Source organism: Lolium perenne, chromosome 7 (assembly GCF_019359855.2).
Source record: "Lolium perenne isolate Kyuss_39 chromosome 7, Kyuss_2.0, whole genome shotgun sequence".
NCBI lineage: Eukaryota > Viridiplantae > Streptophyta > Magnoliopsida > Poales > Poaceae > Lolium > Lolium perenne.
The window spans coordinates 34,548,215-34,569,776 of NC_067250.2; the positions used below are offsets into that span (position 1 = coordinate 34,548,215).

The following is a 21,562-nucleotide window of genomic DNA, read 5'->3' on the forward strand; positions in this document are numbered from 1 at the left end:
CGCACAGCCAGAACGTTATTTTGAGTTGCAAATTTTTGTGCATGTTCCCCAGGTTGTTATCTAACTTTCATTAGTTGAACACTTTTCGAACTGAGCAACGGAAGATTTTTGTAAAAATCGATTTCTGTACTGCTGTCAGGTTTTGGCATATTTCTGCCATCCTGCTTTTCTGCGTTTCTTCTAGTTTTCATTTTCTTGTTTTTGCTTTGTTTATTTCCTAAAACACAAAAAGACCAAAAATATTTCTGTTGTTTCTCTTCGCCATTTTTTATCTTGGTTTCTTATTCCCATTTTGCTTTATTTGCTATCGTTGATTTGCTATAAGAAAATCCAAAAAGATTTTGCTTGGTTTGCTTGTTTCCTTTTGTTCTTGTTTCTAATTCGAAAACACCAAAAATATTTGCTGTTCTTCTTTGGTTTTGTGAAGTTCATTATGAGTTCAATGGTCTTCGGTGGCTGGAGCGTGGTTTTCATTCCATATTATTCAAGCTATACAAGTGAAAAAGCAATAATGACGATCTACGACAATCTGATTGTGGTGAGAGGCTGGTATGAACTCTATTTGTTTTCATTTTTGTACATATACTCATCCATGTGAGCATGCTTAGTTGGTTCATGCGAGGTATATGTCATTTAAGAAAGTCTAGTAGTTCATTTTCTCTCATGATTAGTTCCAATTTATTAATATGAGTAGCATGTCATAAATATTTGCTTGCATTGTTTTATTCATAGATAGGTATGATATTGTGGTATCCTCCTCTGAATAATTCACTTGAATCAACTTGGCACATGCTCACGCATGCATATGACTGAACAAATGTCAATTAAGCCTAGATGATTTACTTTACCTCAGAGTTCTTGTATCACTTTTATGCCTCCGTTAATTTATTTTTGTTGCAAGCATGATTATGACAGTTACTGCTCTCTTGATTGTCGCTTCCCAGTCTATTGCTAGCCTTCACTTGTACTGAGCGGGAATGCTGCTCGTGCATCCAAATCCCTATAAACCAAGTTGTTCCAAAGTGTCCACCATAAATACCTATGCATGGCATTTCAAACCATTCCAAGTAAATTCTCATGTGCTACCTTTAAAACCTTCAAAATGCTTCTCAATTTGTGTTTATGTTTTATAGCTCATGAGAAAGTATGTGGTGTTTATCTTTCAATCTTGTCATTTACTCCGGACGGACTTTCACAATGGACTAGTGGCACATCCGCTTATCCAATAATTTTGCAAAAAGAGCTAGCAACGGGGTTCCCAGCCCCAATTAATTAACCTTCATACATTTATAAATAGACACTCCTCCATGGTATGTGATTGTTGGTTGGCACCCGAGGATTCGGTTAGCCATGGCTTGAGAAAGCAAAGGTGGGGAGGAGTGTCAACTAAATAAAACTAAAATAAAAAGGCACTCCTTCATGGTATGAGATTGTTGGCAGGCACCCGAGGATTCGGTTAGCCATGGTTTGTGAAAGCAAGGTTGGAAGGAGTGCCACCCAAAAATAAAATTTCATGGGAGCCGCTCTTGAAAGTCTGGTTGATGAGGTAGTTAGAGTACCCATTACCATTCGTTGACAACAACAAACACCTCTCAAAACCATTTTACTTCTGTCTTTAGAAAAATGAAAAGCTCTAGCACATGTTAATCCCTGCTTCCCTCTGCGAAGGGTCAATCTTTTACTTTTACATTGAGTCTCCATCCTTTCTTTGAGCACTTTCTTGAGAGCACAACTGTCATTCTTAGTATAATATGCTTGTCCCAAAATGTGATTAATTGTGGTATAACTTTGATGCTTTTATCTTTGATAATCTTTACTTCCAGTCTTCTCATGAACCTCAAAGGTGCCCAAGCATTTATGTTTTGCTGTACAAATACGGGCAAGCGAGATACCACTTTATCATATCCTTTTATGAACATTGCAATCCTGCTGATAGACATGATTCATGATGCTTATTATTAATTTGTTGGTACCTTTTCCATGATTGATATAGCTATTAGATGATTTTATTTGCATGTATCTTATTATGAATTGCTTAAGTACTTGCCATATCATGAGAATATTTACATCATATGAACAAATGTGTTCGTGAAAGTTCTTTTATCGCACTCAGTTGTTAACTGAATTGCTTGAGGACAAGCAATAAGCTAAGCTTGGGGGGAGTTGATACGTCCAAAACGTATCTACTTTCCCGAACACTTTTGCTATTGTTTTGCCTCTAATTTGTGTATTTTGGATACAACTAACACGGACTAACGCTGTTTTCAGCAGAACTGCTCTGGTGTCTCGTTTTTGTGCAGAAATCCAACTTTCAGGAAAATCCTCGGAATTTATGCAGAAGGTCCTATTTTCCCAGAATATTGGCGGAGCCAGAAGGGCAAGCCAGGTGGGAGCCCGAGGGCCCCACACGCTAGGCCGGCGCGGCCCAGGAGGGGGGCGCGCGGCCCTAGTGTGTGGCGGCCTCGGCTGGCCCCCGATGCCCTCCTTCGGACTACTTATTGCCTTCGACCTAAAAACGCACGGGGGATTGACGAAACTCCAGAAAGACTCCAGGGGCGCCGCCACCATCGCGAAACTCCAATTCGAGGGACAGAAGTCTCCGTTCCGGCACCCTGCCGGGACGGGGAAGTGCCCCCGGAAGCCATCTCCATCAACGCCACCGCCTCCATCATGCTCCGTGAGTAGTTCCCCCATGGACTACGGGTTCTAGCTGTAGCTATTTGGTATTCTCTCCCCCATGTACCTCAATGCAATGATCTCATGAGCTGCCTTACATGATTGAGATTCATCTTATGTAATCGGTGTTGTGTTTGTTGGGATCCGATGGATTGTTACGTTATGATTGTCTATCTACAAAGTTTATTAAGTTATTGTTGCTGCAATCTTGTTGTGTTTAATGCTTGTCACTAGGGCCCGAGTGGCATGATCTTAGATTTAAGCGCTATACTTATTGCTTAGATTGTATCTACAAGTTGTATGCACATGTCTATGTCCGGAACCAAAGGCCCCAAAGTGACAGAAATTGGGACAACTGGAGGGGAAGGCTTAGATATGAGGATCACATGTTTTCACAGAGTGTTAATGCTTTGCTCCGGTGCTCTATTAAAAGGAGTGCCTTAATTTCCAGTAGATTCCCTAGAGGCCCGGCTGCCACCGGCTGGTAGGACAAAAGATGTTGTACAAGTTTCTCATTGCGAGCACGTATGACTATATATGGGAAACATGCTTACATGATTAATAATCTTGATGTTCTGTCTTAATGCTATTTCAATGCTATCAATTGCCCAACTGTAATTTGTTCACCCAAGACTTGTTATTGGAGAGTTACCACTAGTGTAGATAGCTGGGAACCCCGGTCCATCTTTCATCATCATATACTCGTTCTACATGTCATTGGAAGTAGTATCAACTATTTTCTGGTGCCATTGCTCTCATATTACTATTACTGCTACTGTGTTACTGTTACTACTGCTCTCATATCACTGCTACTTTCACATCACCCCTGTTACTAGTGCTTTTCCAGGTGCAGCTGAATTGACAACTCAGTTGTTAAGGCTTATAAGTATTCTTTACCTCCCCTTGTGTCGAATCAATAAATTTGGGTTTTACTTCCCTCGAAGACTGTTGCGATCCCCTATACTTGTGGGTTATCAGCCGCCCCCAAAGTAATGGACATAAAAGTACCTCCAGCAGCTGAATCCAATAGGTTCCGCGAAGAAAAATTTAATCCTGCATAGAAGGTTTGGATGATCATCCAAGTAGTTAGTCCATGGGTTGGGCAATTCTTTACCAAAGATTTCATTCTTTCCCACGCTTGGGAAACATGTTCATTATCCAATTGCTTAAAATTCATTATGCTACTTCTCAAAGATATAATTTTAGCAGGAGGATAATATCTACCAATGAAAGCATCTTTACATTTAGTCCATGGGTCAATACTATTCTTAGGCAAAGATAGCAACCAATATTTAGTTCTTCCTCTTAAGGAGAAAGGAAACAATTTCAGTTTTATAATGTCACCATCTATATCCTTATACTTTTGCATTCCACAAAGTTCAACAAAATTATTAAGATGGGCAGCAGCATCATCAGAACTAACACCAGAAAATTGCTCTCTCATAACAAGATTTAGTAAAGCAGGTTTAATTTCATAGAATTCTGCTGTAGTAGGAGGTGGAGCAATAGGTGTGCATAGGAAATCATTATTATTTGTGCTAGTGAAGTCACACAACTTAGTATTCTCAGGAGTACCCATTTTAACAGTAATAAAAATAAGTAAAGCAAACTGAATAAAGTAAAGTAAATGCAAGTAACTAATTTTTTTGTATTTTTGATATAGAGAACGCAAACAAGATAAATGAAATAAAGTAAAGCAACTAATTTTTTTGTGTTTTTGATATAAAGAAAGCAAACAAAACAAAAAATAAAATAAAGTAAAGCAAGACAATAACAAAGTAAAGAGATTGGATGTGAGAGACTTCCCTTGCAGCTTGTCTTGATCTCCCCGGCAACGGCGCCAGAAATTTAGCTTGATAACTGATACGTCTCCGACGTATCGATAATTTCTTATGTTCCATGCCACATTATTGATGTTATCTACATGTTTTATGCACACTTTATGTCATATTCGTGCATTTTCTGGAACTAACCTATTAACAAGATGCCGAAGTGCCAGTTGCTGTTTTCTGCTGTTTTTGGTTTCAGAAATCCTAGTAACGAAATATTCTCGGAATCGGACGAAATCAACGCCCAGGTTCCTATTTTCACCGGAAGCATCCAGAACACACGAGAACCGCCAGAGAAGGGGGACAGGGCCACCAAACCACACCCCGGCGCGGCCAGGGGGGGCACCCCCCTATAGTGTGGGCCCCCCAGAAGCCCTCCTGCGCCGCCTCTTCGCCTATATAATGCCCCTGGATCGAAAACCCTGATACGGACGACGAAAACCACAGAAACCTTCCAGAGCCGCTGCCATCGCGACGCCAAGATCTGGGGGACAGGAGTCTCTGTTCCGGCACGCCGCCGGAACGGGGAAGTGCCCCCGGAAGGCTCCTCCATCGACACCGCTGCCATCTCCACCGCCATCTTCATCACCGCTGCTGCTCCCATGAGGAGGGAGTAGTTTTCCACCGAGGCTCGGGGCTGTACCGGTAGCTATGTGGTTCATCTCTCTCCCATGTACCTCAATACAATAATCTCATGAGCTGCTTTACATGATTGAGATTCATATGAGTTTTGTATCACTACTATTCTATGTGCTACTCTAGCAAACTTATTAAAGTAGTTCTATTCCTCCTGCACGATGTAATGGTGACAGTGTGTGCATCCGTGTTAGTACTTGGTTTATGCTATGATCATGATCTCTTGTAGATTGCGAAGTTAACTATTGCTATGATAGTATTGATGTGATCTATGCCTCCTACATATGCATGAAGGTGACAGTGTGCATGCTATGTTAGTACTTGGTTTAGTCTTTTGATCTATCTTGCACTATAAGGTTACTTAAATATGAACATTAATTGTGGAGCTTGTTAACTCCGGCATTGAGGGTTCGTGTAATCCTACGCAATGTGTTCATCATCCAACAAGGGTGTAGAGTATGCATTTATCTATTCTGTTATGTGATCCATGTTGAGAGTGTCCACTAGTGAAAGTCTAATCCCTAGGCCTTCTTCCAAAATACTGCTGCGTTACTACTGCTTGTTTACTGTTTTACTGCATTACTACTGCTGCAATACTACCACCATCAACTACACGCCAGCAAGCTATTTTCTGGCACCGTTGCTACTGCTCATATATATTCATACCACCTGTATTTCACTATCTCTTCGCCGAACTAGTGCACCTATTAGGTGTGTTGGGGACACAGGAGACTTCTTGCTTTGTGGTTGCAGGGTTGCATGAGAGGGATATCTTTGACCTCTTCCTCCCTGAGTTCGATAAACCTTGGGTGATCCACTTAAGGGAAAACTTGCTGCTGTCCTACAAACCTCTGCTCTTGGAGGCCCAACACTGTCTACAGGAAAGGAGGGGGGCGTAGACATCAAGCTATTTTCTGGCGCCGTTGCCGGGGAGGAAAGGTAAAAGGTACTCACACTCCGGACCTCGGCTACTAAGCTATTTCCCGGCGCCGTAAGTACTCAAAGCTATTTCCTTTAGATCCTGCAATTGCAACTTTTTGTTTCTTGTTTACACTAGTTTGGCATAATGGACAAGAATGAGCTTCTTATTCTATTTCCTGATTTAAAACATGGATTTTTTGATGCGAAAATTAAAAAACCTATGGAATCTTATTTGCATGCTGGTAGTAATATTAGCATGAACGCTTTGAACACCATTGTTGATAATGATATAGAAAGTTCTAAGCTTGGGGAAGCTGGTTTTCATGATCTTTTTAGTCCCCCAAGCATTGAGGAGAAAATTTTCTTTGATGATACTTTGCCTCCCATATATGATGATTATAATGATAGTGGTCTTTTGGTGCCACCTGTTATGGAGGATAAATTTGATTATGATTACAATATGCCTCCTATATTTGATGATAGCTACTTTGTTGAATTTGCTCCCACTATTACTAATAAAATTGATTATGCTTATGAGGAGAGTAATTATTTTATGCATGAGACTCATGATAAGAATGCTTTATGTGATAGTTATATTGTTGAGTTTGCTCATGTTGCTACTGAAAGTTATTATGAGAGAGGAAAATATGGTTGTAGAAATTTTCATGTTACTAAAATGCCTCTCTATGTGCTGAAATTTTTCAAGCTATACTTGTTTTATCTTCCTATGCTTGTTACTTTGCTCTTCATGAACTTGTTTATTTACAAGATTCCTATGCATAGGAAGCATGTTAGACTTAAATGTGTTTTGAATTTGCCTCTTGATGCTCTCTTTTGCTTCAAATACTATTTCTTGCGAGTGCATCATTAAAACTGCTGAGCCCATCTTAACGGCTATAAAGAAAGAACTTCTTGGGAGATAACCCATGTGTTATTTTGCTACAGTAATTTGTTTTATATTTGTGTCTTGGAAGTTGTTTACTACTGTAGCAACCTCTCCTTATCTTAGTTTTGTGTTTTGTTGTGCCAAGTGAAGCCTCTAATCGAAGGTTGATACTAGATTTGGATTTCTGTGCAGAAACAGATTTCTATCTGTCACGAATCTGGGCTGTTATCTCTGTAGAAAAATCAGAAAATTATGCCAATTTACGTACGTGTTCCTCAGATATGTACGCAACTTTCATTAGTTTTGAGTTTTCTGATCTGAGCAACGGAAGTATTTATTAAAAATTCGTCTTTACGGACTGTTCTGTTTTGACAGATTCTGCCTTTTATTTCGCATTGCTTCTTTCGCTGTGTTTGGTGGATTTCTTTGTTCCATTACCTTCCAGTAGCTTTGAGCAATGTCCAGAAGTGTTAAGAATGATTGTGTCACCTCTGAACATGTGAGTTTTTGATTATGTACTAACCCCTCTAATGAAGTTTATGAGAAGTTTGGTGTGAAGGAAGTTTTCAAGGGTCAAGAGAGGAGGATGATATACTATGATCAAGAAGAGTGAAAGCTTTAAGCTTGGGGATGCCCCGGTGGTTCACCCCTGCATATATCAAGAAGACTCGAGCGTCTAAGCTTGGGGATGCCCAAGGCATCCCCTTCTTCATCGACAACATTATCAGGTTCCTCCCCTGAAACTATATTTTTATTCCGTCACATCTTATGCACTTTACTTGGAGCGTCTGTATGTTTCTTGTTTTTGTTTTTGTTTGAATAAATGCTTGTGTGGGAGAGAGACACGCTCCGCTGGTTCGTATGAACACATGTGTTCTTAGCTTTTAATTTTCATGGCGAAGGTTGAAACTTCTTCGTTAAATTGTTATATGGTTGGAATTGGAAAATGATACATGTAGTAATTGCTATAAATGTCTTGGGTAATGTGATACTTGGCAATTGTTGTGCTCATGATTAAGCTCTTGCATCATATGCTTTTCACCCATTAATGAAGAAATACTTAGAGCATGCTAAAATTTGGTTTGCATATTTGGTCTCTCTAAGGTCTAGATAATTTCTAGTATTGAGTTTGAACAACAAGGAAGACGGTGTAGAGTCTTATAATGTTTTCAATATGTCTTTTATGTGAGTTTTGCTGCACCGGTTAATCCTTGTGTTTGTTTCAAATAAGCCTTGCTAGCCTAAACCTTGTATCGAGAGGGATTACTTCTCATGCATCCAAAATACTTGAGCCAACCATTATGCCATTTGTGTCCACCATACCTACCTACTACATGGTATTTTCCGCCATTCCAAAGTAAATTGCTTGAGTGCTACCTTTAAAATTCCATCATTCACCTTTGCAATATATAGCTCATGGGACAAATAGCTTAAAAACTATTGTGGTATTGAATATGTAATTATGCACTTTATCTCTTATTAAGTTGCTTGTTGTGCGATAACCATGTTCACTGGGGACGCCATCAACTACTCTTTGTTGAATTTCATGTGAGTTGCTATGCATGTTCGTCTTGTCTGAAGTAAGAGAGATCTACCACCTTATGGTTAAGCATGCATATTGTTAGAGAAGAACATTGGGCCGCTAACTAAAGCCATGATCCATGGTGGAAGTTTCAGTTTTGGACATATATCCTCAATCTCATATGAGAAAATTATTAATTGTTGTTACATGCTTATGCATAAAAGAGGAGTCCATTATCTGTTGTCTATGTTGTCCCGGTATGGATGTCTAAGTTGAGAATAATCAATAGCGAGAAATCCAATGCGAGCTTTCTCCTTAGACCTTTGTACAGGCGGCATAGAAGTACCCCTTTGTGACACTTGGTTAAAACATGTGCATTGTGATGATCCGGTAGTCCAAGCTAATTAGGACAAGGTGCGGGCACTATTAGTATACTATGCATGAGGCTTGCAACTTATAAGATATAATTTACATGATACATATGCTTTATTACTACCGTTGACAAAATTGTTTCATGTTTTCAAAATCAAAGCTCTAGCACAAATATAGCAATCGATGCTTTTCCTCTATGGAGGACCATTCTTTTACTTTCAATGTTGAGTCAGTGCACCTATTTCTCTCCACCTCAAGAAGCAAACACTTGTGTGAACTGTGCATTGATTCCTACATATTTGCATATTGCATTTGTTATATTGCTTTACATTGACAATTATCCATGAGATATACATGTTATAAGTTGAAAGCAACCGCTGAAACTTCATCTTCCTTTATGTTGCTTCAATACCTCTACTTTGAATTATTGCTTTATGAGTTAACTCTTATGCAAGACTTATTGATGCTTGTCTTGAAGTGATATTCATGAAAAGTCTTTGCTTTATGATTCACTTGTTTACTCATGTCATATACATTGTTTTGATCGCTGCATTCACTACATATGCTTTACAAATAGTATGATCAAGATTATGATGGCATGTCACTCCAGAAATTATCTGTGTTATCGTTTTACCTGCTCGGGACGAGCAGAACTAAGCTTGGGGATGCTGATACGTCTCCGACGTATCGATAATTTCTTATGTTCCATGCCACATTATTGATGTTATCTACATGTTTTATGCACACTTTATGTCATATTCGTGCATTTTCTGGAACTAACCTATTAACAAGATGCCGAAGTGCCGATTCTGTTTTTCTGCTGTTTTTGGTTTCAGAAATCCTAGTAACGAAATATTCTCGGAATCGGACGAAATCAACGCCCAGGTTCCTATTTTCACCGGAAGCATCCAGAACACACGAGAACCGCCAGAGAAGGGGGACAGGGCCACCAAACCACACCCCGGCGCGGCCGGGGGGGGGGGGCGCCCCCCTATAGTGTGGGCCCCCCAGAAGCCCTCCTGCGCCGCCTCTTCGCCTATATAATGCCCCTGGATCGAAAACCCTGATACGGACGACGAAAACCACAGAAACCTTCCAGAGCCGCCGCCATCGCGACGCCAAGATCTGGGGGACAGGAGTCTCTGTTCCGGCACGCCGCCGGAACGGGGAAGTGCCCCCGGAAGGCTCCTCCATCGATACCGCTGCCATCTCCACCGCCATCTTCATCACCGCTGCTGCTCCCATGAGGAGGGAGTAGTTCTCCACCGAGGCTCGGGGCTGTACCGGTAGCTATGTGGTTCATCTCTCTCCCATGTACCTCAATACAATAATCTCATGAGCTGCTTTACATGATTGAGATTCATATGAGTTTTGTATCACTACTATTCTATGTGCTACTCTAGCAAACTTATTAAAGTAGTTCTATTCCTCCTGCACGATGTAATGGTGACAGTGTGTGCATCCGTGTTAGTACTTGGTTTATGCTATGATCATGATCTCTTGTAGATTGCGAAGTTAACTATTGCTATGATAGTATTGATGTGATCTATGCCTCCTACATATGCATGAAGGTGACAGTGTGCATGCTATGTTAGTACTTGGTTTAGTCTTTTGATCTATCTTGCACTATAAGGTTACTTAAATATGAACATTAATTGTGGAGCTTGTTAACTCCGGCATTGAGGGTTCGTGTAATCCTACGCAATGTGTTCATCATCCAACAAGAGTGTAGAGTATGCATTTATCTATTCTGTTATGTGATCAATGTTGAGAGTGTCCACTAGTGAAAGTCTAATCCCTAGGCCTTGTTCCTAAATACTGCTGCGTTACTACTGCTTGTTTACTGTTTTACTGCGTTACTACTGCTGTAATACTACCACCATCAACTACACGCCAGCAAGCTATTTTCTGGCACCGTTGCTACTGCTCATATATATTCATACCACCTGTATTTCACTATCTCTTCGCCGAACTAGTGCACCTATTAGGTGTGTTGGGGACACAGGAGACTTCTTGCTTTGTGGTTGCAGGGTTGCATGAGAGGGATATCTTTGACCTCTTCCTCCCTGAGTTCGATAAACCTTGGGTGATCCACCTAAGGGAAAACTTGCTGCTGTCCTACAAACCTCTGCTCTTGGAGGCCCAACACTGTCTACAGGAAAGGAGGAGGGGCGTAGACATCAATAACGCGTGAAGCACACGTCCGTTAGGAACCCCAAGTGGAAAGTGTGATGCGTATAGCAGCAAGTTTCCCTCAGTATGAAACGAAGGTTATCGAACCAGTAGGAGATGAAGGCCACGTGAAGGTTGTTGGCGGAGGAGTGTAGTGCGGCGCAACACCAAGGATTCCGGCGCCAACGTGGAACCTGCACAACACAATCAAAATACTTTGTCCCAACTTAACAGTGAGGTCGTCAATCTCACCGGCTTGCTGTAAACAAAGGATTAAACGTATGGTGTGGAGAATGATGTTTGCTTGCAAAGAACAGTAAAGAACAGAGATTGCAGTAGATTGTATTCAGATGTAAAAGAATGAACCGGGGTCCACAGTTCACTAGTGGTGTCTCTCCATAAGATAAATAGCATGTTGGGTGAACAAATTACAGTTGGGCAATTGACAAATAGAGATGCATATACATATCATGATGATCACTATGAGATTTAATCAGGGCATTACGACAAAGTACATAGACCGCTATCCAGCATGCATCTATGCCTAAAAAGTCCACCTTCGGGTTAGCATCCGCACCCCTTCCAGTATTAAGTTGCAAACAACAGACAATTGCATTAAGTATGGTGCGTAATATAATCAACACAAATATCCTTAGACAAAGCATTGATGTTTTATCCATAGTGGCAACAGCACATCCACAACCTTAGAACTTTCTCACATCGTCCTGCATTCAATGGAGGCATGAACCAACTATCGAGCATAAATACTCCCTCTTGGAGTCACAAGTATCAACTTGGCCAGAGCCTCTACTAGCAATGGAGAGCATGCAAGAACATAAACAACATATATATGATAGATTGATAATCAACTTGACATAGTATTCAATATTCATCGGATCCCAACAAACACAACATGTAGCATTACAAATAGACGATCTTGATCATGATAGACAGCTCACAAAATCTAAACATGATAGCACAAGAGGAGAAGACAACCATCTAGCTACTGCTATGGACCCATAGTCCAAGGATGAACTACTCACGCATCAGTCCGGAGGCGGGCATGGTGATGTAGAGCCCTCCGGTGATGATTCCCCTCTCCGGCAGGGTGCCGGAGGCGATCTCCTGAATCCCCCGAGATGGGATTGGCGGCGGCAGCGTCTCTGGAACTTTTCTCGTATCGTGGCTCTCGGTATAGGGTCTTCGCGACGGAGAAAATATATAGGCGAAGGGGCAGAGTCGGGAGGCGCCCGAGGGGCCCACACCCTAGGGCGGCGCGCCCCCCTCCTTGGCCGCGCCGCCAGGTGGTGTGGGGCCACCTCGGCTCTTCTTCGTTTCCTCTTCGGACTTCTGGAAGGCTCCGTGCAAAATAAGACCGTGGGCTTTTGTTTCGTTCAATTCCGAGAATATTTCCTGTGTAGGATTTCTGAAACCAAAAACAGCAGAAAACAGGAACTGGCGCTTCGACATCTTGTTAATAGGTTAGTGCCGGAAAATGCATAAAAATGATATAAAGTGTATATAAAACATGTGAGTATTGTCATATAACTAGCATGGAACATAAGAAATTATAGATACGTTTGAGACGTATCAGGCTTCTTCATTAAAAAAACGATACAACTAGGTACCAGAAGGTTGGCAACCTAAGGTTGGCAACCTATTCCAAATCCTAGAACGCAGTCTAATGTGGCCATTGGAACACCTTCATCTCGTGGTCCCATCGTGGTTGGATACAACCTAGGATCTTGCTCGTCATCATCATCCGTCTTAACCAGGAATTCCTTTGATACTAACCGGCCATTTTCAGATGTCTCCTACTCCTATAAATTATTGCCAATGCATTACACCTATGGACTACAACAAGACCTTTAACATGGGATCCTTTGGTCATCGATCATATAAATAACTTTACTATTAAATTGGAATTGGATGCGATGGTTGGCGATAGTGCGTCGCCTTAATTTCTTCTCAATACTTTCTTTGCTGAAGTATGATCTTCTACACCGAGGTCATACACAATAGGTTTTCCTACCAAAAATATGTCCTTATGTTTTCCTTTCTTTGAAGTTTTCCTTTAAAGGTTGCCAAAAAGATCTCTATTATTTCCGTTGAGAAGTTCACAGGAAGGGGATACCAGTTGGGAAAAAAAATGAAAAAGTTGTTTGACATTATTTTTGGATGACACGAGTAGTCCTATTTATGCAAGATAACTAGGTCGTTGTAAAACCACTTGCAAAATTCCAAGACAAAGTTTCAGAGTTGTTTCGTATTTTGAGGCTAGCACATGATGCGAGAGAATTCATGTGGACGAGAAACTATGTGCAAATAAATGGTTGTGTTTTCGAAAACCCTATAAAAAAAGTTTGGGGGCGGCGTTTGTGGGTCGCGGCTGGGGAGCGACGTCCCCCAAACGCGGCTGGAGATATGCTCTATCTACTAGTGTCACATGTATGCTTCATACTACCAATTTAATTGCTTCCAAAAGTTAAAAATAAATCACTGTATCATCGTAAATTATAAAGCTATCATCGTAATAATGCTATGCTTCTTAGATAAAAGAATTGTGCTTCACATTTAGCACACACACTCCATCGAACTCAATCTCATTTGTCCATTTTCCCTGCTTCCGTGGAAGAAGCAATTCTGAGGAAGAAGAAATACAGGAAAGATTAGTGCTGTATGTATTTTGTTTTTGAGGGAAGATTAGTGCTGTATGCAGACGTGCATTAAGGGAGCAGTTACCAAAAAAATAAAGGGAAGATATATTAGCGCGTCCATTAGCGCCACCGTATTAGGGGAGCAGTTACCGGGATGTGTTTCTATGAAGCACGCATGAATCACGGAAGGAGCCCAGCGGTCATGGTGCTTCAAATCCAACGGCAAGGGCGTCCGATTCGACAGTCATAAAGCGCATCGTGGCGAGAAAGGGTAGTTACGGAGACGACACAGCGGCCGCTGTATTCCCCTTCCCCAACCCTACTTCCGGCGAGCCGAGCCGGCCTGCTTCCACTAGGGCTGAGACTGAAGCACCGATCCTCGAGTCGAGGAGGAGCCGATGCCGCCAACAGGAGGAGGCGAGCATGGCTGCACGAACAAGGGCCACCTGCCGTCGACCGGCCGCCGTCGCGACGACGAGCCGCCGTTGCCCGCCGTTCCTCTCATAGTCTATCAGGTCTGATCCGCACCTCCTCTTCTGATCTTCAATCCTGCAACCAGCAAGCCTATATGAACCGTCGCTTCCGTTGGCAGAGGAAGAAGAAGAGGCAGTTGAAGAAGCACCAGGTCGCGGAGAGCATCCCGGAGGGGCCCCTCGTCGAGATCCTGTCGCGGGTGCCCTACAGCTCACTCTGCCGCTTCAAGTGCGTGTCCAGGTCGTGGCTCGCCCTCTGCTCCGACCCAGACATTCGAAAGAGATCGCCGCAGACCCTGTCCGGCTTCTTCCACAACTACAAATACGGCAACCTCGAGTTCCGCAATCTGTCCGGGCGAGGCCCCCCAATGGTTGACCCTTCTCTTCCTTTCCTGGGCGACTATGAGAGCTTCACCGTTCAACAATGCTGCAGGGGTCTGCTCCTCTGCAGCTGCTCGAAACCTGGTGCCACGATAGACCACTTTGATCTTGTGGTCTGCAATCCCGCGACTCACAAGTATTCCGTCTTGCCTCCTTTAGTGTTCTTGGATGAAGAGGCTGGTGGTGACCCTGCATGTTTCCTACCAATGAATGCCTTCCTAGGCTTTGACACAGCTGCTCCGTCTCGCTTTGTGGTGGTTGTTCTCCTGGCAGGTTGTCCGGACAATGTTGCCGTCTACTCATCGGCAATTGGACGATGGATCCGGAGAGCGTGGGATCACGGAGCTGTTCCTGTTGTTACTGCAGAATGTGTCTTCCTAAACGGGTTTATTCACTCGCCGATCCATGAACCTTACATAGCCGTAGTGGGCACAAAGGGAGAGACAATGTATTGGAGCACAATTCCTCTTCCAGAAGCCATGGAACCAAGCAATGGTAGTTCTTCAATGGGGCAGTCTCAGGGACTTCTGCATGCTTGGTATATAGATCCTGAAGATTACCAACTCTCCGTCTGGGTGCTCGAGGATTATAAGATTCATATCTGGACCCTCAAGCATAATGTTAACGTTCTAGAACTGTTGGATACACAACAAGATGATGGTGGGTTCTATGAGGTGTTTGCAATTCATCCAGAACAGAATATGATTTTCATTAACAACGGGGAGGATACAACTATCTCGTACAATATGGATACCCGGGAAGTGTGTGTTATGTGCACTTCTGGAGAATTCATGGATGGTCTACCTTATATTCCCTGTTTTGCGGAATGATTATCAGATGAATACTTACTTCATGCGGCTTCATCATGTATTTAACGTGGCACTATAATGCCTATGTAAAATTCAGTCCTTGGGTATGTTCCTAATCTGCTAGTGTACTTGAAGGCTCCAAGCCATTAATAATGTAGTATCTTGTGGTTGCTCTCCTGTCCTTACGAGTCTTGAAGTTCACCATTATATCTTCATAGCTATATTGTGTATCAATTTCTTGTTCTACTTGTAGCAGCAAGCTATTTGCAAGATAACTATCTTCCATTTTGTTGTGCAATCTTTTCTTTACATTTTTCAAGCTAGAGAATGTATGCTCCGCATTAGTGGTCGAAACCGGGAGAGTAATAAGCAAGCGAAGTAATTTATCAAACAAATTGTAGATCATGTGACGTCTTCAAACCTCTACTCTTGGAAGCTTCATGAGAAAAATGGTTAGATTGCTGGATACTCTTTTCAATCATATTTTGTTGTGTGAACTTCGATTGATTGTACTCCCTAACCTTTTTGCATATGTCTTTAGCATTGAAGGATGAAAATCCATGTTCTGCATTCAGAGTACTGCCTATGTACAAAATGCCCATCATATTATCCTTGAACTTCAAATATTCCCTGTTCTTTCCATAAATATTCCACACCGAGGTTCTAATTGTAGGAGTATAACAATGTAGTGAATATTAAAATATGTAAGCCACAAATTCCTACAGCTCCATCATACCATACCACCCTCCTGCAAAAAATTGCCAGATTTCAACTTCGTGGCCGCTGGCCTTGTCTGGACTAAGAGGACGTATGGCTACGCGTCAGGCGGGTTGCGCATGTACACAACTAGGCACGCTCCTGGCCGACCTGTGTGGAACGGAATGCTAACGGCGAGAACCTGAAGGTTTCTGTATACGGCGATATAAAAAGGCACTTGAAGGATGCACATGTAGCTCTCAACTCCTAGTGTGATGTCTCCTTCAGCCGCTGGAACTCCTCATCGACGGTACCAACCACTGCTTCTGCGTACCTATGAACACTGCGCAACACCCGTTCGGCACGTCCACGGGTACTCCCGTCGTATGCGGCTCCAACCTAGACTCCTGCTCATCATCGACCCTATTGTTGCCGCCTGAGGCGGAGCCAGCCTGGTGCTACCGGTGCGGTAGCACCGGCCCTGCAGCTGAACCTCAATGTGCATGTGCTAAATTCCAGTGCTAGAAATATGAAAAACCGAGGTGACTAGCAACGGGTGACTAGCAACACTAAGCTAGTACTGGCTAGAACCGGACTTGTACTGTCTCTGGCTCCGCCTTGCTGCGCTCACTGTTCCTCTTCCTTATCTTGAGTTTTCTTTGGTACCAAGTGTCCATTTCCAGATGTCTCCTGCTCCTACTATCGTGGCAACACTATCTGCTCTTAGCATGCGACATCTTTTGAATCATGATTGTGGACAGGAAGTGTGTGGCCATGCGATATAACAAAGCGATGTAGATCGTAGTCAATTTAAACATGGAAAATGGATCATGTGTTCCGAAGCTTTCCGTTGTCTATTCGCTTACACTTGGTAATCGAGCGAAAGCTGGTGACTTTCCTCGACTATGGAGAGATAGAATATACATGGTTGGTCTACTGTCATATATGTATGTGATGTTTCAAATAGTTAATAATGTACGCGAGTAGTATCTCATGGTAGCTAGAAACTGATTTCATGAGATATTTTTGCATTGAGTTTCATCATAAATATCGACCAGCTCTATTATAGTACAACAAGACCATGTGATAAGCATTTGTGTGTTAGCAAACCATAACTTCCCCGTGGCAACATCTAGGGTTTCTTGTCCTTCCTGGCGATGTGTCTGGCCAGAAGTCTATCTCCGATCCTGGATCGAACTCCATCGGACACCTTACATCCGTTAGAGCACTGGAGGGTTTCTACCCTCCGTCTGCTCCGGTCTCTTGGCGATAGGGTTTTCGGCTTTTTACTGTTACGATAGTGCCTACACCAACACCATCGGCAACATTGCTGACAACTAAGCCTCTGGATGCCTCGTTGGAAATGGCAGTGTCGACATAACAATCAAAGATCCTGAAGATTGATAGGTTGTTGGAATATCTAGATTTCCAGGAGGAGGATTTAGACACTTGATCGTTGGTGATGAGGACGATGAGATCGGCGAAATCACCTCGTGGCCATGCTTTTGAGCGTCGGTCACTAGCGATGGAGTTTCCAAGGCCTCTCATGCGGAACTGTTCGGCGAGACACTCTCGTGCGACAGCTAGCCAATGTGCCTCCTCCAGCATCACCTCAGCTGGATATGGGACAAAAGAGGGCATCCAAACTAATACCCTCGATCACAGTTCTTGTTTTTCTTAGCGAGAACGCGTGAAGAACAATCGGGAGCCAGCGTGGCTTAGTGTCATGTCTCGAAATGTCTTGTTTACTAGACATGGTCACGTGCACCAACCATTAAACACTACGCCATTACCATTGTTTCTTATCGAGCATGTTGGGAAGGTGGATCCTGCCAAAATCTAACATATAGTTCATTTTGTTATTTCTATTTTAAATTTAGTCTCAAATTTTAAATAAAAGTGAGAAAACAAATATAAGCGCGAATTTGGCTCGATTTCTCTTTGACACCTTAGTCAGGATGCAACAACAAGCATCACGATTGAACACCAAGAATCCGATAAATAAATGTGCATTCTTTGTATGACCAAATGTAATACTCTGGATATCTTGCTCTGGCGAAGCCACAGGCATCCGAGTGCGTGCTCCAGTCGGACCTCGTGGTAGGCGACGACGTGTGCTTGGCCTTGGCAGGGTGCCTACGCCGTTGCACATGCGGGAGCGCACGGTCGTCAAGCAGGGGCTAGGGTTCGCCGTGGGGGCACAAGTAGGTGCAGGGCAACATCGAGAAGTAGGAGAACCGGAGGAGGAGGAGTTTGAGGCGGAGCCTCTCTAGAGATCGGCTGCGCCGAGGATGGCCGGCATCAGCGGGGGCGGCAGTAGCAGTGGTGCGGACGCATCGCCAAGAGGGGATCGCTTGAGAGAGCCAGGGATGAGGATGGCAGTTCTGCAAAAATTCTATAGCTAAGTATTCTGATCTCCCTGTTAAGTTACAGTTACGACTCTACGTCGCGAGCGGTGGCCATGTGTGAAGCTCTGACCCGCATTCAGTGAACGTAAATTCAGAGAGTTACATCATAATATTCACAGAGAGTTATTCCAAATAGCAGTCAATATTACCTGACCATTTCCTGTCGAATATGTGTCTGGACGCAACAGAAAAGTATCGCGATCTCACGACCAGACAGTACTCCGTAACGCCCAAAAGATCTCGTCCTGAAAACTCTAAGTATGGATGTACCTCCGGTCACCTTCTATCATATCGGAATTTCAGTGTCGATTCTTCTACGAATCATTCATTCACTCAGTAGCTGCCTCCCTTGGGTTCCCTTCTGCAAACAAAAAACAAGGGCTATACTTGAGTTCACATCTGAGTTTCTCTTTTTTATTTCTCGATGTATGTTTCGAATTTTGATCTGAAATTTTTAGGGGTTATATTAATATGTGCTGTGAACATGCATGACTTTTTTCAGATTTTTTCGCAATATTTAAATTTGAATTTAGGCCGCATGTCACACGGTGACATGCAAAAGGTGCATGTCACCTGATCTCTATCCCTTGAGTTCACAGCTGGGTTGTGATTATACGTGTGCAAGTAGGGTCCAACTCTGTGCAGTGCAATGTGCGATGCGAGGCAAGCGCCGTTCGTTCGTACCGTGGTCGACGACGACGAGGCCCTTCTGGTGTTTGTCCATGACGACGAGGCCCTTCTGGTGTTTGTCCATGACGACGAGGATATACTTGAACGCCTCCGTGTCGCAGGGGATGGTCACCGCGCCGCCGGCGTAGTTGAACTCGAACTCCTCCTCCGCCTTCTCCAGCAGCCGCCGGAACACCGGCATCCCCAGGTACGCCGTCGGCACCACGAACCGCCGACGCTCCGCGCCCACGTATACCGCGCAGCACCCCCGCGGGACGTCCACGGGTGCACCCGGCGTCGACGGCTCCGTCTCCCCAAGCGACGGTTTCTTGTCGTCTGTGGTTGTGTCGACCTCGGCGCGATGATGAGCCGCGGCGTCGAGCTCGCCGCTGGCATCGGATCTTCTCGCGGCCGTGTCGACCCCGGTGGAATGCCAGCGTCGGAGCATCTGCCGGATCCAGACGACCTTTCGAAGGCCGGCGACCGGCTCCGCGGCCGCTGCCGTCTCGTGCGCATTGCTCCCCCTTTCCATCGATCGGCTGCTAGACGGTTCGCAGGGTCGCCACGATTAACATGGATCTCGTATAATTACAGTACGGAATCAACACGTCGATCATACGCCTTGAACTGGACGCGCTCGAGGCTTCCCTTTTGTGCCCACCTATACACAAATCACATGAGGTTTGGGCATAGGCAAATGCTCACCGACTTCGTAGGCGATGATGCCTGGTTAGCTGAATCCAAAAAAGGATAAACGCACGGGGTATGGTCCACTAAAACGTGCTAATTATGCCAGGGGAAGAATGGCCGACCGCGTTTGAATGCGGATTTCTCTCCGTGTTGCCTTGAGAAGCTAAGAGCGGGCGGTTACACTGGCGACTGGGAGGATGGGCTGAGAGGACACAGATCACATGCACCTTTTACATGTCACCGTGTGACATGCGACCTAAATTCAAATTTAAACATTACGAAAAAATCTGAAAAAAATCATGCATGTTCACAGCGAATATTAAGATAACCCCTAAAAATTTCAAATCAAAATTCGAAATATACATCGAGAAACAAAAAAGAGAAACTCAGATGTGAATAGTCTACCGAGAAATTCAGATTTGAATTCAGGAACTATTCATGACAGATTTCTCTTTTTTGTTTCTTAATGTATGTTTCGAATTTTGATCTGAAATTTTTAGGAGTTATCTTAATATGTGTTGTGAACATGCATGATTTTTTTCAGATTTTTTCGCAATGTTTAAATTTGAATTTAGGCCGCATGTCACACGGTGACATGCAAAAGGTGCATGTCACCTGATCTGTATCCGGGCTGAGAGCATCCTTATCGAGCCACCCCTCGCGTCGTCCCGCTCTAGGCGACGCTGGGGGCGAACCCTAGCCCCCCTCCGCCGCCACCCACCCTCCCTCCCTCTCCGCCTCGTCGCCCCCGGAGGCCGTCGCCGGCAAAGGATGTGTGGCACCGGTTATGGGGGCGGCGAGGTCTTCTGGTCTCGTGGCCGCAGCAGGATGGAGGTCAGTGTTGCGCCGAGGCTTCCCTGAGCGCTCCCCCGCGCCCCTCCCCTAGGACGCGCCATGCCGCCTGACTACGCCTCCGCCAGCGGTCGCTCTGCTGCGTGCGTCCCCGTGCAGCTCCGGTGCCTCCCACGTCGTGGTGACGGGCTACGGCTGGGAATCTGGCCGGATTTCACCCACAGTTGGAAGGATCCTTGCAGATCGGGCGCTCCGTCCTTCCCGTCGCGGTGGTGGGTGTCGGGCCCGGATCTGGCCAAGGAAGGCAAACTCCGGCTGGTACGGCTTTGCCTTTCTGGTGGGTCTTGGGGTGGTGGAGTTAGGCAGGGGGTGGCACGGACGGGTCTGTGTCGCCGGCGGCTCAGTAGGGACTGGGCCTTGGCTGCTGGGGCAGGGCCCCCGGGCAGTTTCGTGGCGCTGCTCTAGGGCGGGTGCGTTCGCTAGTGCCTGCTGGCGGCTTGCTGCGGTCGCGCGTGGGCGATGTGGTGGTGGCTTAGGTAGCACCTGTCTCTCGTCGCCACCTCGCCATGTGCTTGGTGGGGCGCTGTGCTTTGCCGCGGACGGCGGGGGCTGGTCCGGGGTGGCATGGATGGTGCCGTACGTGCTCCGGCTGATGTGGTAGGTTGACGGTGTGCGGCTCGTGTCGGCGTTGAGTTCGACGTTGGTGACCCGGGGTCTGGGTCACCGCGTTCCCTTGGGCTGGCAATACCTGTTGCGTTGTTGTCGGCGTTGTCGACTCTGCTTCCCCTCCGCGTCTCATGGTGGTAGCCGGCTTTGGGTTCTGGGTGGGACATCGGCGAAAGCCGTGCAAGGCCTTGGCCTTTGTGGGTGACGACGATGTCTTCCACGCCGTTTTCCTTCTTTCCCGTAGCTAGATCACGCCCCCATGCTCGACTTGCGCGCTTCTTCGATGGGACAAGGTTCTCCTCATGGT

The 21,562-nt window shown here is 44.6% G+C and overlaps 2 protein-coding genes across 3 annotated transcripts; one reads left to right on the plus strand and one right to left on the minus strand.

Moving 5' to 3' along the window:
* Window positions 1–11,872: 11,872 nt before the first annotated feature.
* Window positions 11,873–19,822, minus strand: LOC127317857 (uncharacterized). 2 transcript variants are annotated; one of them, XR_007861500.2, is made up of 3 exons: window positions 19,123–19,822; window positions 18,588–18,799; window positions 11,873–18,414 (listed from the first exon to the last, which is right to left on the minus strand). XR_007861500.2 is itself a non-coding variant. In XM_051348455.1 (2 exons), the coding sequence occupies exons 1-2, from the start codon at window positions 19,637–19,639 to the stop codon at window positions 18,768–18,770; spliced, it is 549 nt and encodes a 182-aa protein (XP_051204415.1). In that variant the 5' UTR covers window positions 19,640–19,822; the 3' UTR covers window positions 18,495–18,767. The 2 variants fall into 2 exon arrangements, 1 of the variants encoding a protein (XP_051204415.1); XM_051348455.1 differs by lacking the exon at window positions 11,873–18,414 and having other exon boundaries at window positions 18,495–18,799.
* LOC127317856 (putative F-box protein At1g60370) lies at window positions 14,240–15,504 on the plus strand. The gene has a single exon (XM_051348454.2). The coding sequence runs from the start codon at window positions 14,240–14,242 to the stop codon at window positions 15,353–15,355; it is 1,116 nt and encodes a 371-aa protein (XP_051204414.2). The 3' UTR covers window positions 15,356–15,504.
* Window positions 19,823–21,562: the final 1,740 nt, after the last annotated feature.